Source organism: Mya arenaria, chromosome 3 (genome assembly GCF_026914265.1).
Source record: "Mya arenaria isolate MELC-2E11 chromosome 3, ASM2691426v1".
In the NCBI taxonomy this organism is placed as follows: Eukaryota; Metazoa; Mollusca; class Bivalvia; order Myida; family Myidae; genus Mya; species Mya arenaria.
In genome coordinates, this window is record NC_069124.1 from 54271686 (window position 1) to 54288673 (window position 16988).

Sequence of the window (16988 nt, forward strand, 5' to 3'; positions counted from 1 at the left end):
TAACTTAGAAATGAAACGAATGAGAACACCCATCTCTGGATCAAATATACCAATGAATCATTCAATCAAACCATCATGATCCAATCAAACATTTCTAAAACATTCCTTCAAATAGAATAATCATAAGAAACCAGGTTTTACCCATGTTGAGAATGTTGCTGACAGCCCTGTCGTGACAGCGAAGTATGGACTGAACCTTCTTCACTTCTTCTATCAATTCCATAGTGCACATAGTTAATGCTATTACACTGTTCTAATATTAACTTTTGTATAATATGCTGTACTACACTTGAACAAATTATCCTATGAAATATGTTGTATTCAATCCAACTGCACTTGGTAGAGTGATGTTTGATTTTACAATTTTAAGAACTGAATTTTACTTTTTTGATTTTTTGTTCATTTTATTTGTTGAGAACTTAATTAACTTCTTTTTGTACTCCCACAGTTTGGAAGTGTTATTTTTATCATTTGTAATATCCTTTCTTTTGATCTGAATGGACCCACTTAATTTTTTCACAAAAGGCACCTGTTTGTTTGCTGATTGATTAATCATTGTGTAATTAGAAGACAATTAATGAAGTGTGGGGGGATAATTAGGTCATGGGGAGATAATTAGGTCATAAGTGTGAGAAGTTTGAGATAATCTCTCAGGAAATATTGATCCTATTCTGAATGTGAGAAAATTCAGATAATCCCACAGGAAACATTGATTCTATTCTGTTCAGAAAATAATTCTTTGTGGGTTGTAGGTTCAAGTATAGGACAAAAAAAACACACACACAGAAATTAACAGAAAAATAAGTTCTTTATTAACTTCCATATATTTTTGAGTCTATCATCCTCCAAGAAAAGACCAGTGATTAATCATTGTTACTTAAATTGAAGCGTTTTACTGTTGTGATAGCTAGTGTATATTTTCAGTTTTCAAAACCATTAAGTGAGCAGGGTGGGCCCTGACTAATCACTTAGAAGACCAAAAATAAATGCTTACTTTCAAAATGCGAAAGGCTTTTTCAAGCTTCGAAATAACTCACTTAATAAAACCAATTAATGACTAAATAGACATTTGGTGGTTGTTTCAATAATAAATGGAAATTTGGAGATTATAATCTGCTTAATGGATTTTTTTCTTGTCAGAGCTTTTCTAAATTATTAAATGTGGATCTGTTTGGCAAACCCATTGGCTGGGACATGAGCATGAAGTATTATAGATGAAAGAGAACTATGGATTGTAGTTTTATATTTAATTGTGTATTCATTATAGTCTTGTATAAGAAATGCCTTTCCCAAGTTTCCTGAAAAAGTTTCACTATGTTCTTCTAGCGACCTCTAACCCTCATCTATGACCTTGTCATTTCAGTTTTGGTAGTAGTGAACAGGTGGACCTCTCAACCAAAGCTGTCTGCCTTGATCCCAGCTATGATGTGCTATGGAGGTAAGGGGGGGGAGGAGTGAGCTTATTTACTTTCGCCATCGAGTTATACCCATTCGGCGAGCACGCTACGTTTTACAGTATTTCTACAGATTTAATAACATTTATTACATCTTGTCTTTAATCGTAGCGTGGGTGCTTTGGACTGTATATATATATAAATAATCCTACACAGTATGTACAAATCTCTGGTTAAAAATTCAATATTTAAATAATGTCTTAAGAATATATCTCATACGCATTGAAATCAAACACTTAAAATATATCATAGAAATTATACTATAATTTGTTTCTATACAAACATTTTATCCTCAGCCTACATTTTGAAAAGATGTCTAAATTTTAAAATTCTTTACAATAGTAAGTGTTTATATACAACGTATCCTTGCATTATAACAACTAGCTAGTAAGTTTTTTTTGTTTTTTTTTAAAAGACAGATTTCTCACTAGTTAGTTTCCTAAACCACCCCCATCGAGATGGGGCGGTATATGCTGGCTATGGAGGTAAATGTTGCCTAGGTTAATGTCACTTTGAAGAACAAGATGCAGCACATCATAATGATGTTAATTATCTGTTCTTTTCTTTGGCAAGAAAAGTTATTACTGTGTCATGTATTTGGAAAAAAATATGAACAGAATAATGATTCCTGATTTCATGTTGAAAATGATAAATTGTCTTTTACAATGGTATGTTTTATTTAAATAAATAAAAGTGACCTCTTATGATATTAAAGCAGATTTATATGACTCATAACTTTGTTTAGTTTATTTTTATCATAGTATCCAAGTTTTATGGATATAATTTTTTATTTTTCCATTAGGCATCCATACTTGTATAAATCTGTAAGATGTTTGTAACTAACTGCATAAATTGCTATTTGCCCATGATGGCTGCAGGCATACACTCTACCGCATTATTCTAAAAGCTATCTCAATAACGAAATAGCTTAACTGCCTCTAAATTCATTTAAATACCTGGTTTCTTATCTTTTCAGCTACAGCCAGGAGACCAACGAGGTGGAGTGTTACAACGTGATCTCAGCTGAGGCTCGCCCACTCAAGCATGATGATAAGGTGGTCAGCGAGATCTTCAAGCCCGAGCTGACTGTGCCCACATGTTGGACTACAGAGGCCACAAGATCACACTGTGCTCTGCATGTTCTGGGTATTAAATAAATTATTGAAATACTGCAAAGTTTGATAATGAATTATTGAATAAGAATAAGCATTGCAAGAATTGTTATGTTTCACAAAGAGGAAAGAAATGTTTTTTATATATATGAAAATGAAGAAAACCCACAGAGTGAAAAAAGATAACTACCAACATAGCTAATCTCATTCAGGACAATTACAAGCAAATTGAATGATAGCATTTTCCAACTAGTATTTCTCAGTGGTAATAATGTCTTTTACTAAAATAATACATTGATGTGTCAGTTGAGAATAAGTTTATTTGATATTGCAATTAACACAATCAATATAATTTGTAACAATGACATAATGTTCAACGGAACATGTTGGTCTTACGATGATGTATGCTCATAAAGAAAAGATGGCCCCAACAGAGGAAAATACTTATGAATGGGAAATAAGAGTACTTCTTAAGGATTAAAATTCGACATGTTGCATTTTATCGGGGTATGGTAAGCAATGGCGCAGTTCAAAATGTTGGTGGAGTCCTTCGGACTCCACCAACATTTTGAACTGCGCCATTGCTTACCATACCCCGATAAAATGCAACATGTCGAATTTTAATACTTATATTTACATTCATTTAAATCTACATTTCTGCTAAAATAAATTGATTATTCAAGAGCATTTTCTCTTTTCATTCTCTCGTTGTTCTCAACGGTGGGTAAATTAGAACAGCTATCGTAACCTAATTGTATACGACAAATGCACAGATAAAATAGTTCCTTATTTATATGTTTATTTTCTATCTTTTCAAGGTCAAGAATATTATGAATACGTATTTTTGCATACAATGTGTGTTTTCGGTCCGTTATCGTGGTGTATTAAAACGCAAAAACCCGGTCGTTTTCGGTAGAAAACGGTCATTATTCAGTAAATTCACGTGCCGTTAATGCCCGGTTTTTTGTTTTACATATGCGCTTTCAGGGCCCGCATCATAACAATGAAGGCTGAGCGACCTGGTTTCTGACCGAAAGTTGGTCAACGATGCAAACTTTTGCACAAAAACATATTTTAGAATATATAATGTAGCTGCATACAAAAAGCAAAACAGGAAATAAACCACAAAAGTCATATAACTTACATATTTTCTGCTGAGTTGTCTTTTCCTGGCAAGCTGATGTGTTTACCAAATAGTTTTTTCTGCAGTTGTTTTGACTATTAAAAGCACTAAATTATGTCTAAAACGACTAACTCCTCCGAACTTTTAGTTATTTCTGTCGATTTTATTCAGAACATACGACTTATATGGACATGATTCCACTATGTCGTATGCAATGAACAAAGAAATTTCAAATATTTTTTCTCTGTTGCTGAAGATGCTGTACATTTTATCAAGAACATGTTTACAAAATTTTCAGGCTTAAATTAGTTATCAAAACAAATAATGGTTAAAGTAGGACTGCATAGGTAATTAATTGATTACCCAATAGGTATTGTGTGTAAATAATCCCAGTAATCCAGTCACTTTTCGAAAAACAACACTTTCAAAACGAATGAACACTGCAAAAAATGGCGTCGAAACAAAATGCAGCTGCCGAGTTATGTTGCGGCCCGAATCGAGCTTAATGTAAAACTTTTTCAATGACATCACTCATGACGTCATACAAGCACCCATTATAGAGGTTATTTTGAACTAACTGTTTTTGCATTTTCGTAACATTTAACAGCATTTTTAAACACAAACTTTTCTTCAACTGTTCCATCCATCATGAAATTATCTACATTAAAATCAATCAAATAATCGTTGCTTATTTTGTTTTAACTGCTTTACTGCAGATTACAGTTTTGCATGTTGCCAATAATTGTACTACGATTTCATTAAAAAAAATAGTTCCGTAGTAAATATGCCCCGCCCCTTGGTATTATTGCGCCCAATGACAGGACAGAAGTATCGAACAAACGCACGTGATATCGATGGGAAATGCCATTGCACTTTATACAGAAATAAAGTGCAATTGATAAACAACAACCATCGTTAAGGAATGAAGTGTGATTGTAAATATATCTAAATGGTGCCAGATCTTTTCCAAATGCCTTAAGTATCACACAGTTTTTTTACCTATCATCAAGTATATGTAGCTGTACCAAATGTGCATAGAGTCTTCATTCTCAGTCCAGTCTCTGCCTTAAGGCTGTGATGTTACTTTTTCAGGATGCTTGGATACGTTGATGCTGGCCCGTCAGAACGGCCTGACTGTGGTTGAAGAACAGAGAGAGAAGGCTGCAGCTGCCAAGGTCTACAACAAGGATGACTTCTCAGTGGTCAACAGGTTTGAAAGTAAGTGGAAGCCACGTTCAGTAGCTGTATCAAATGGTAAGTGTGTCATCAACTTGCAAGGTAAGACAAGTGCATCCCCAAGGCCTGCCCTTATACCCTCAGCCACAACATTTACAATTTGGTTCCCAGCTTGCAGTGTATGCCCTCTGGATGTAAAATGAAGAAAACAATTTGCTACTGTGAGCTAATTTTACTTTTAACTGAACTAATCTAGTAAAATCACTTGTGCTTTAAAACTAGTGGTTGAAAAAAAAATTGTGTTGTAAATATACATATTGACAGAAAAGAACTAAATTCATATCAATAAATTATCTTTAAAGGCAAAAAAGTACACATCAGCAAAATGTAAAAGTTTACACACCAATTACTTCACTTAACTTATTCCACTGATTCTCCACAGACCATGGCGGAGGCTGGGGCTACTCTGGCCACTCCGTTGAGGCGATACGCTTCATGTGTGATACAGACATACTGCTTGGTGGATTTGGGCTCTTCGGTGGCAGGGGAGAATACTTTGGAAGGATCAAGGTAGGAAATCAATATCGAAGAAGTTTGACATAATAAAGTCATTCATGTATTGCATTCAACCTGATGAAGGCCAGGATTGCCTTAAAGTTGTTAAATGTTTTAACGTTGAGGTTGAATTTTTGTTATAAATGTTATGTGTATTTCATCATTTCATTTATTTGAGTTCTAAAATACTATGGTATACCAAATCCCATCTCTCTGTAATATTATATGAGTACATCTTGAGCTTTTTAAGCCAGTATGAAATCAATGAGCCACTAACAGTAGCCTTTTATCCATGTCTATTCAGCTGTTTGAGCTTGGTCAAGATGGCGGTGAAAATGAAGGGGATGGTGAAATGTTGGGGGAGACAGAGGAAGTTGCCTTTGAATGTGCTGCCAGGTAAAATTGTGTATAGAGGGGTAAGTTAGTTTGATTCATTTTGCAAAGAAGTTGAGATTTTTTGCTTGAGGAGAAGAATGAGGCAAGGATATCACTTTTGATTAAACTTTTGTATCAGTGTATTTGGTAGGGGTTGCAGGATTTAACCCTGAAATAAGGATTCAGAGCTTTCAAGTTCAAATTTTGTACAGTGGAAACTCACTAAACCGGACAAGGTCCGGACAGGGCAAAAAATTTAGTGAGGATTTGATGTACGGAGTAAGTTTACTCAAAATGTTAATTGAGTTAACCTTTAAAGGGAAGTTGAAAACTGGAATAAAATGAAAACATATAAAGACAACATTTATTTTACATCAAGTAACTTGAAATAATGCATAGAATATACATGTATATTCATTAATATATCAATGTGCATGTCTTTGTAACTTTACAGATACAGTTTATATCATTGTATCTTTACGTTTCTAGTGTGATACATAATGTTCAGTCAAGGTAATTCTTCTTACATTACTGAAAGAAAGTGTCCAGTGTCGTCTGTGATTGATAGTTTAATTAAAGCATCACTCTAATTTGATTCAATCATAGAAGTCTTTAGATAAAACAACCCTCCAAAATGATCACTTAATAACCGTTTCTAGTTCTTTATTTTCTGCAACAAACAAATTAATGTTTTAATCAATTTTCTTTTCACAAGTTTGATTATGGCGCTGCAGTCAATCCACAGCGCAATCATCATTATCGAGTTAACACAACATCATAGGTGCAATATTTAACGACGCACCGGCTGTCAAAACAAAGTGACACGCGATTCGCGAATTCCAAATACACAAAATCATTTTGACATGTTTGAACAAATATACGTCCGGTTTTGTGAGGTAAAATTACGTTGACAACGAACAAATTTTTTGGATTTTTTGTCCGGTATCCGGAATTCTGAGGTTCCGGTTTTGTAGGGATTATTTTACATTGAAAATAGAAGGGGAAAATCGGGACTCTGAAAAAAGTCCGGTATCCTGAGGATTCAGGTTTTGTAGAGATCCGGTTTAGTGAGTTTCCACTGTACATTCATTGAGCTAGTTCATTGCTGAATATTTATATTTTAAACTAGCAAGAATGGAATTAAATAGATGTAACTTTCCTTAAACACAGTTTCAAGTGTTTCTCTATTAAGCTCCTTAGCCCTGCAATTGGCCGGAAATCTCTCATTCTCAAAATCATTTTCAGAATTGGGGGTTTGGATTTGTTATCCTTCTTTATTTTGATGAGCATGTTCGGAATGCTATAGACTAGTCAAGGATGTAATATATAGCGTTAATGTAACACTGGCAAAACAGAAATTTATTAGCAAGTTTAAACTAACATCTTTTCTCCTCAATATCAATATGACAACCCCTCAATATGACATAACCTTTTCCAGAGAGAAGTACCCTATGTTGTTTGATGAGCCGTTGCTGATCCAGGCCAACAGTTGGTACGTCGCCCTGGCCAAGATCTCCGGGCCTAGCAGTGACTGTGGGTCAAACGGACAGTACACCGTCACCACTGAGGACCAGTATGTATCCTAATCTATATCCTCTGACCTAAATAATCCTAATATATATTTAGCAGGACAAGTTAAATGCATATCATAGTCAGTTGTATGATGTGTGCATGACATAATTTAGCATATATGTGCTATTTCTTAGACTATCAAATGAACAGCTACTTAATGAAAATGTTTGAATGCATTTTACTGTGAAAACAGCTAGCAGTATTTTTTCCACTTTTTGTGAATGGGGTCAGGCATTATTTTTAGGATTGTAAATTTGGGGTCCAATTTTTTTGAAAAAAATATACTTTTGGGATTGTGGATTCAGTCGAAATAACACCCAATGGCAAGTATATTCCAAAATATCTTAACAACAAAATCCAAGGTAGGGGAAACATAATGTGATCTTTATTCAGGGTGGTGTTCAAGTTCAAAGGATCCAAGAAGTCCAACAATGGTACAGATGTGAATGCTGGCCAGATTCCCCAGATGTTATACAGGCTTCCGTCCCGTGACAACACGACCGTTACCCGCAAGTCAGAGACCACGGAGAGTGCTCATGCACTTAGCCAGGAGTTCTCATGCTCTGTGTCTTCTGTGAGTGAATTACTTCATTATATAGTACTAATTTCCTACTTATAAGAGGTTTTATTTTTGAAGTTTTGAGAGTAAGCTTGTATAAGCTTTTATCTTTGTAAAAACAAATTCAACAGCCAATCAAGTATATTGTGCTGTCTTTTAAGACTATCAGTGTGATTTTAAACCTGGTTTCATGCATAGTAATGGAGAAAATTACTATGACAACCCATGTAGCATTTCATCGAGCACATTGAAAATAATGATTTCTTATTACAGGTTAAAGAGAGTTATTGTCAGAGTGTAATTTTCTCCAATTATATGGCAGAAATCTTGATGTAAAAATAATGTCTGCAATAAGTCTGCTAAATTGCAACTTCTAAAGATAAACAAAAAACTATGAAACCAAAAAGGATGCAAGATGTGCTTCTTATATGACAGTGAAAACACTAACGTCAGCATCATGCACACATATAAGCGCACTGTCGATGAGCATTTTGCTAGCATTTGAATTGCACCAAAATATAAATGTTATTATCAGCTTTTATTGTGTTTACTCATTGCTATGTCGATGGAATATAAGAGTTCAGTAAAACAGTTCAGCAGCGGATGAAATAATGAAAGTTGCAAAATGTGTTTCTGCTACCACATAGGCATTCCCTTTGTATATGTAAAATAAAATCAATATTTTCACATATGGATAGTTATTACAAGGCTGGCGATCATACTGTTGGACTTTATGACATATTATCATTTTAATGCAAATTGCTCCATGAATGGATGGATATATGGTGTTTGTGAAAGGCTTCCTATTATTTATACAATCCATCTTAAACTTTTAGGAATATTCTACAATTCTGCCTTGTTTATCATTTATTCTCAAAATAAATCTTACTTTTACCTTTTATCCTACCTTTTTAATTTTCCTCTGATTTCCAGGAGAGTTTTGAGGCCATACTAAAGCTGTTGGATTGGGCCTGGAATACTTTCCACTCGATAGCGTCAGACCTTGACACATCACGGGGCCCGTCCCACCTCGGGGCTGTCACAGACCTCCAGAAACTTGTGTACATCTCTCGGGCATGTCTACGACTTTTGAAGATGTTTATCACTGAGATTTACCCTGATGGAAGTAAGGGAGTCTTTCACTTTATTAGTTTTGATGAAAGTAGTATTACTGAATGAAACATTTTCCATTTCACTGACTTGAGACTATTTGACTTTAACTAATATAGGTGAGAACTGTGGATCAGGCCAATATAAATCCAGTGCTAGATTTTCATCCAATTTTTTTTTTTTAAATTGGGGGTGACATTTTATCTTCCTTAGATGACTGTTTCACCATTGAATATGTGTTCATGCTCTTTCTTATTGCATATATCAGTCATTGAAATTAGACTTTTGGATGAACAAGTCCAAATTTTTATACTATTGCTTCGCATTAAATATCTAACAAGCCCTGCTATATAAAATTCTGAATTTGAGCAAGCCCGGAAGATATTTTACCAGTGCAGGGCTTGCGGGCTTGTGTTAATTTCGACCACTGATATATGTGTTTCTAGATTAGTCACGAATACGATTACAACGATTCTCTTCTTGTTACATGTGAATATTATACATCAACACCATAGGTATAAATAAAACCCATTCCCGGACAGAACCGGACCAATATGCAAATACAAACCTCAGTTCAACATATTTATTTTGAGTCAATCAAACTTAAGAGGCGGCGAAAAAAGATTTGTCCAGTGGGGATAAAAATCTTGCAATTTATTTATATAAGTATGTGTTTTGTGCTGTTTGGCTGTGTGGCATTTAAATACAGGTTATAACGGCTTGTCAAACAGTCTTTGTATCAGAAATTGAACATTGAATACACTGGGTAAACAAAGAAGAAATTACAAATTGTTCTTGCTTTCCTCTCTAGCGCTGATAAAACGGTTAATGTCAGAGACACACAGACTGGCTGAGTGTGTAGGCAGTGCCCAGGATCTGCTTCGGAGGATTCTCGCAGAGGAGTTCAGCACTGGGAAGTTCAAGGTAGTCTACAGTGATTGATTATATTTGCCTATAGATGACACTATGGTTTAGATGTTTTGAAAGTGAGCCATCTCCTTAGCATGCAAAAAGACCAAATGTAAAGACATTGCTGCATGACAATTGTACCCAAACCAGTAATTACAACAAAAGTTATTACTCAGCAAAAAATTAATTTAGTTAATATAAAATCTGTTTCATAAAAACTTGTTTGGCTAATTTTAAGCTACTAATTCATGATGAAAGGTTAAATCCTTAAGCCAGATGACATGTTCATATTTTTGGTAGCATGAAAGATTTTGCATATGCAAGATATCTTATTACTAAGACATTTAAAGTTTGTCCTTTTCCACCCCAGGTGTTTGTCCAGGAGCCCCCTGGCCAGCAGATCTCGGCCATGTATGTGAACGACATCTTGAGTGAATGTCACCTGACCTTCCGACAGTGTTTCCACGCCTTCTACCCGACTGGATCTCTCAAGTGGCTCTGTCTCTGTGACCTGCTTCAACATCTAGAACCTGTGAGTAGTTAGGTGTTTAATTGGAAGGAATGCATCTACATTATATATTTGCAGTCATAAAGGCCTTGAATTGTTTTCCTCCAAAGAAATGTAAGTTCATCATGTAACAACATCTGTATTACATGCATAAATGAATGGTTGTCTATGGTTTCTATTATGTAAGCCATGTGCGTTTCAGTCATCAAACTGACGCACATTATTCTGACCAACAGTGCTATCATTATGTGACACACACTAGTTTGGTATCCAGATCAGTTCTTGTTTGCCAGATCAGTTCTTGTTTTATTTCCTCACACAGAGTATGTCCAATGCTGGTGGATATGGTCGTCTGCTAGCTGCCATCATGGAAGCCATGTGCCACCCCACCATCAAACTGACAGGGATCATGCCCATCAACTGTGAGCCTCAGACAGAGGAGATTCTCCGTAAACAATCTACAGTTATGATGGACGATAATACAAACAGTGCAGCACGCCTGGCGGACATACACCGCTTCCCGCTACTAGTTGATCACATGACCATGAGGATTGGAGTGAGGGATTGTTGAATTTTGTTGATGTTAAAGACTAAGTTTATTTCATCTTTTAGCCTATGAGTTGTTTGATCTATATGAAGAATGCTATTTCATTCCTTGCAGTATTTTTTATATGTTACGATAAGAGCATCTCTAAGCCAGAAGTTTAAGAAAAGAATGTTTCTACACTATTTCTTACAGAAAGCAAATAAGGATTAAACAATGCATTTGTACAGCTTGAATATTATTCATCTCAACAAAAGTAGGGTCTTAAATAACTGTGCTGCTCCTGAAACTAAATTATTGTCCTAATATTTGAATGTTCTGTTTTTTACACATGTCCAACCTTGGTTACAGCCACATCTCATTCAATGAGGTATTGGATCAGTCTTAGTTCAGCTGTTGATAACTGTATCCTACAACGTATGTCAACAACTCCTTTTTTTCTTCTTTCAGATGTCCCACCTTGGTCACAGCCACATCTCATTCAAGGAGGTCTTGGACCGTCTACTGATGATCGTCTCCTACCCTGTACGCCAACAACTTTTAGAGGACACAGCCATCTACCCAGCTGTCCTCATTGCCAACACTTGCTCTCTCCTTGCTACCATCATTAGCGAACTGGCAGCCACTGCTACAGGACTGGAGGTAGCATTCCTTCAAATAGTGTCACTGATTTCTTAATCCTACTTTACTAGTGTCATTGCAAACAGTGACATATGTCTTTACATGGGAAATGGTACCTTTTTGTGTTATAAATGTAATAATACTGAAGATTTGGTTAAGAAGTTACTATTTGTTTGTACTGTTCTTGCATGGATTTTTACGTACATTCACAAGATGTGTTGACAATGGATGTACAATGTATCCCCATTTTCTATTTCTCAACCCCAAATGTCAATACAGTTATTTCTTCCATACTCCTTCTTTCTTGCTTATACTAGACTGATGCAACCTCAAACACCCGCCCCTTACTGGTGACCCCAAACAGGTTTACTCGCACCAGCCAGACAGCTTATTGGAACACAGGAAATGGCTCACCAGACGCCATAGAACTGATGGTGGACAAGCCTGGCATTGTGATCGCTGGCATCTGTCTGTATGGCGGGGATGGGGCATATAACTATGAGCTTGAGCTTCTGGATGAGGTTTTTGAATGTTTTATTAATTGATTCTTAAATATCAAGGCCTCCCCTATAATGATACAAACTATTACCTTTGTCTTTAATTTTATCTTTTTTAAGTGTTCTGAATTTGTATGATTTGAACAATAAGACAGGCATTATCATTTATCTTTTCTTTAGAAGTTGAGAAAATAGTAAACTAGCAACTGTTAAATTAATGCTTAAATTTCCTTCTCAACAACTTGTTGGTTTTTGATAGCAAAGCAGTGGTGCCCAGAATGACCCGAACCATGCCCAACGCTGGCACAGTATTGAGATTGTGAAGGGGACGTATGGGCCGGAAGACTGTGTGAATGATATTGCTGAGATCAAGTTTGAAAAACCCATACCAATTAGGGTAAGGGCAGTACATTGTGGGTTTTTTCTGTAAATGATTTTTAAAACATTCATTTATAAAAACAATTGCCAGGTCTTCGAAATGTGCGAAATGTTTTTAAATTAGGAATGCATTTATTCAAAAATTATATAGTTGATTTTTCAGAACTCTTAAGTTTGTCATGTTTTCTATGCCTTTGTTTTTTTGTCTACAACTACTGACAGAGACAATTTTACTGCATCTTATAACATGAGATACTGATTTCGTAATGATTTAATCTCCTGACATATTTCTGCAGGAGTGTACCAAGTATGCTCTACGTCTGCGCAACCATGGGCAACAGAGGACATTCAATGGTGACGGAGGTATCAGCAAGGTCAAGTGTCCTGATGGAACGACCTTCACCTTTACTGCCTGTTCCCTTAGCAACAATGGAACCAACCACATGAGAGGACAGATCCCACAGATACTGTATTACAGGTAAAACTGGAGCGCTTGTTTAAATATTATTAACATTGTTGACATTTAGTTCGGTTTTAATATTTGCGTCTTAAAGCAAATTGATCAGGTTGCAAATTTATAATCTAGTGAAATATGATTTCACTGACGCGAGTCTATGTTCAAATATCACAAGAAAGGACATCACAAAATTAAAACAATCAGCTCAATTGTCCTGAAATGTGTATCTTCTTGGCTTAAACTTGTGGACTTTTGTTCATACCAAAACTGTACTAATGACTTAGTAAGTTCAAAGTAAAGTTAAACGTCTGAGAAAGACTGATCAGCAACTTAATTTTCTTCGTTTTACTGGTTGGAATTAATCTGGTTCATATGCCTTTAAAATTGTTGATACTCCTGGCTGTTAAAAATCAGTGTGATATTGTATGTTCACTCCAAAGAACTGACCTTTATTTGTGTACAGTGCCCCACAAGAAGGGGAGCACCATCACCAGAGCAGCAAGAACCTGGCAGAGCTTCAGGCTCGTAAGAACGCCATTGACATTGTAAGTGCCATCTGCCGTACCGCCACAGACCTGCTTCACCGGGCGGGATCAGTGAATCCAGCCATGGTCAAGGAGACCCTGGCCAATGCCCAGCTGTTCAAGTCACTGTTGCCACTGTGTATTGCCTACATAGGACCTGTTGCCTCCCAGGACCCCAGGGTAATATATTTATGTAAATTTATTCATTGTTTGCATTTTGTCACTCAAAATTTTATATTCCATGTGCTTTGTAGAAAACTGTTTTTGAGTGTGACTATAATATTAATATGTAAGGTTTTCACAATTAATACCAAAATCTTTTGTGGTGACATGGTGTTTCTTATTCACCATGACACATTCTGTAGAATCAAACAGGAAAGTTTAACATAAAAGTCTGTTTCAAGATCAAACTGAAGCTGAAGAGCTTTTTTAAAAAACATCCTCACAACATAATCAAACACTGAAAGATAAACACTTCAGATCAGTAAATTTGTGACTCAATGTGGATATATTCCCTTCTTTCCCCACAGGGAGCAGTTCAAGTTATAGGCCTAGTGCAAGAGGTTCTGCCAGCCTTATCGGGCCTTGTTAACCACGTGTTCCCTGCCCCACCCAAACCTGAGACAGGAGATACGTCTAACGGGATGACCGGGGCCCAGCATTATGCTATACTCGAGAGTGACCACCCCTATAAGCCTGCTACAGTTGCCAACTACAAGGTTCACTTAAGCTTTAGTCATAAAGCCATTAGTTTGCTAATAGTTATATTCTATTAATGGGAAGCCGTGACAAATACAAAGCAACACGACTATACATTTACCTTTGCTAAGAAACAAAGTTGTGTTTCTTGAAGAAATCCTTGATTTAAGTGTCAGAAGATCACAAAGTATTATTTTATATCCATGACATGTCTTCTTTACCCAGGTAACATTCCCAGAATCTGTCCTCTGGATGGTGCTGGAATTTGACCCCCAGTGTGGGACGGCGCAGTCAGAGGATACCCTTCAGTTATTTGTACCTGGTTACCAGAAGGGGGACTCTGGGGAGGGGGTTGGGCCAATCATCACTGGAGACGACCAGGACACGCCCAAAACTGCATACTGGCCAATACTGAGGAAGTTCCATGGAACAAGGGACTGGCCTAAACACTCAGTTATCATACCTGGTAGGATGTTTTCTAATTATTTTTTTTTTACTTTAAGTAAATATTGTTTTCATGAAAGTTCATGTAAATTCTGGGAAACATTTTCATCCTTATGGTGCAGTTTTAATGAGAGTTTTTTTACAGTTATCAAAATGATAACACAGTTGTCTTATTTCGCATTAATCTGGAAAAAAAAAAAAAAATCTGTCTTTTAAAAAGCAGAAATGTGCCAAGATTATGAAAAAAGAATTTAGGCATCAAACGAGTGGCAAATGTCCTTAAACATCATGGAGATTGGATTTTTTGACAAGTTACTCCTAGAATTATATATCCAAATTTAAAGATTTTAGTGATAGAACTTCCTTATATGGAGACAAATTCTCATACCAAAAATACCAAATAAAAAGGCTTGACAAATAAATAGTGATTTTCCTCTTCCTAGGCAATGCGGTGATATTCTCCCTGGAGACAGCCTCAGACTATGTGAAGGATGAGAAAGCCTGTTTCTTTGGCTTCAAGTGCTTCCTCGTTGGATATGAATGGAAAAATAACATGGATGATGTAAGTAGTCCAATAGAGCTTATTAAAGATTAAATCTAATCAGAAATTATTTATGAAACAAGCTTTATAATTGATCCTCACCTTTATGCCAATTTAATTTCTGTCCTCATTGCAATTGTTAAGCAAATGTATCAAGACCTGAGTTACATGTACTGTGTCTGCTAGTTATATGGCAATTTACTGGTAGCTGCCTACATTACCACTAAAATTCCATAGTCCATGCTAAGGATTTATTCCAGTTGGATCATAAGCTGAGTTACATGGGCTGAATGTGCTATATCTGACTTATTCTTAAAGGCAGGGATGTGATTTGTCCGCGGATTCACAGAATTCCGCGGATCTAAGGGACCCCCCGCCCCCCCCCCCCCCCCCCCCCCCCCCCCCCCCCCCCCCCAAAAAAAAGAAGCTGATTTAAAAAGTTAATAGAGTGCTTTTGGTTGTAAGTGTTAATGTTCCATTTTGCTTCAAATTTGAAGTCAGAAGAACTTTCAAAAAATCTTCCAAAAAGCCAGTTTTTCTTATACGGCAGTGTGCTTTTGACCCCAAAAGTACCCCAAAGAACCCATGGCCGAAATGGTTTCAGCCCTCCAGTTGCCAGGTCAATCACGTCCCTGTAAAGGGTTTCTCTTAACATTGGCTGTAGTGACAAGTAAACTTGTTGCAGGTGTTAGTCAAGCTAGAGCAGGAGTTGAGCTACCTGGGTGGAATGTGTTCAAGCTCCCTGATGAGGAGGGACATGTTGTTACCCGCAGTAACCACAGAGGAACTGGAGGAGGATATGGACATCCTGGAGGAGGGTGCACAAATGGTAGGCAGGACTTATTTTATGTAGATAATTGTCAAATATGTGCAGTGGTTGGTTGTTGTATCTAGGGCCAATGAGAATGATTATTTAAATGTTGTAATAACTTGTTTCTCAGTCTTTGTAAAAAAAATAAGTTGAAAATGATGTGTAGATCGGCTTATTGATGGGCAAGGCTTAAATGTTAAATCCCTGCTATATTCTTTTTGACCCCAATAAATTGAGATGAGCTTTTAGAGGACATAATTATACATCCTTAAATGGGTTGCACACATGGTAGTCGAGGCTTATGAGTAGGCAGTGCTTATCAACAGATGTTTCAATGTTCAACCTTATTGAAAGAAAACATATAATTTGATGTTTTTGACTTTATTATAATTTTATTATAGGAGAAATGTGAAAAATTGTCAGCCTATCTAATTTATTTTTAAAACATTTTAAGAACATTGACATATGAACATGCTGGCAATTTTAGTCCATTAAAGTATAAAGAAAGATTTGATTATGTTATTATTACAATATTTGCAACAACATTTAGGTCTTTCTTTTTGAGAAAAATCACATCCATAATCCTGATTTATGATTATCTTTTCCAACAGGTGTTTGGAATGCATTCAGGCCTCCTGGGGAAAGGCTTTGCCTTGTCCCGACCCCCAACAATCATGCAGGCTCTGGAAGGAAATCTACCCTTCTGTTGGCAGAGCAATGAGAGATCTTTCCTCAAGGACTTTATAACATGTACCACAGGGACTAGTGGATGTAGGCTTGCCAGGTACAGATTTCATTCTTGGGCTTAAATTTTACAGTCACAGACTGTACACTTTCAAATTCAGAAACAGAAACAAATATCTGTCTTTTTTTCCAAAAAAAATAAATTCCCAAGGTATTGTCACTGGCTTCGTGGCATCATAGGTGCCAATGGCTTTGAAGACAAAACTGTTGGTCTTTCTTGTGAAACGTGAAACAAATACTCATTTTATGTGTCTGGTAAAGAAGAAAAAAATTAT

The 16988-nt window shown here is 36.3% G+C and overlaps 1 protein-coding gene across 7 annotated transcripts in view; it reads left to right on the forward strand.

The window, feature by feature from the left end:
* The window catches only part of LOC128226745 (E3 ubiquitin-protein ligase MYCBP2-like), a 78621-nt gene that overhangs the window by 30812 nt on the left and 30821 nt on the right, over positions 1-16988 (forward strand). For all 7 annotated transcript variants that reach the window (XM_052936770.1, XM_052936774.1, XM_052936771.1 and 4 more), the window contains 21 exons: positions 1364-1438; positions 2431-2600; positions 4782-4907; positions 5308-5435; positions 5725-5816; positions 7234-7368; positions 7761-7941; positions 8860-9052; positions 9848-9960; positions 10316-10477; positions 10776-11009; positions 11448-11639; positions 11936-12139; positions 12375-12512; positions 12790-12971; positions 13414-13654; positions 14005-14193; positions 14399-14639; positions 15061-15179; positions 15844-15987; positions 16581-16753. In XM_052936770.1, coding sequence (XP_052792730.1) covers positions 1364-1438; positions 2431-2600; positions 4782-4907; positions 5308-5435; positions 5725-5816; positions 7234-7368; positions 7761-7941; positions 8860-9052; positions 9848-9960; positions 10316-10477; positions 10776-11009; positions 11448-11639; positions 11936-12139; positions 12375-12512; positions 12790-12971; positions 13414-13654; positions 14005-14193; positions 14399-14639; positions 15061-15179; positions 15844-15987; positions 16581-16753 — 3432 coding nt within the window. The remainder of the gene's footprint in view (positions 1-1363; positions 1439-2430; positions 2601-4781; positions 4908-5307; positions 5436-5724; positions 5817-7233; positions 7369-7760; positions 7942-8859; positions 9053-9847; positions 9961-10315; positions 10478-10775; positions 11010-11447; positions 11640-11935; positions 12140-12374; positions 12513-12789; positions 12972-13413; positions 13655-14004; positions 14194-14398; positions 14640-15060; positions 15180-15843; positions 15988-16580; positions 16754-16988) is intronic.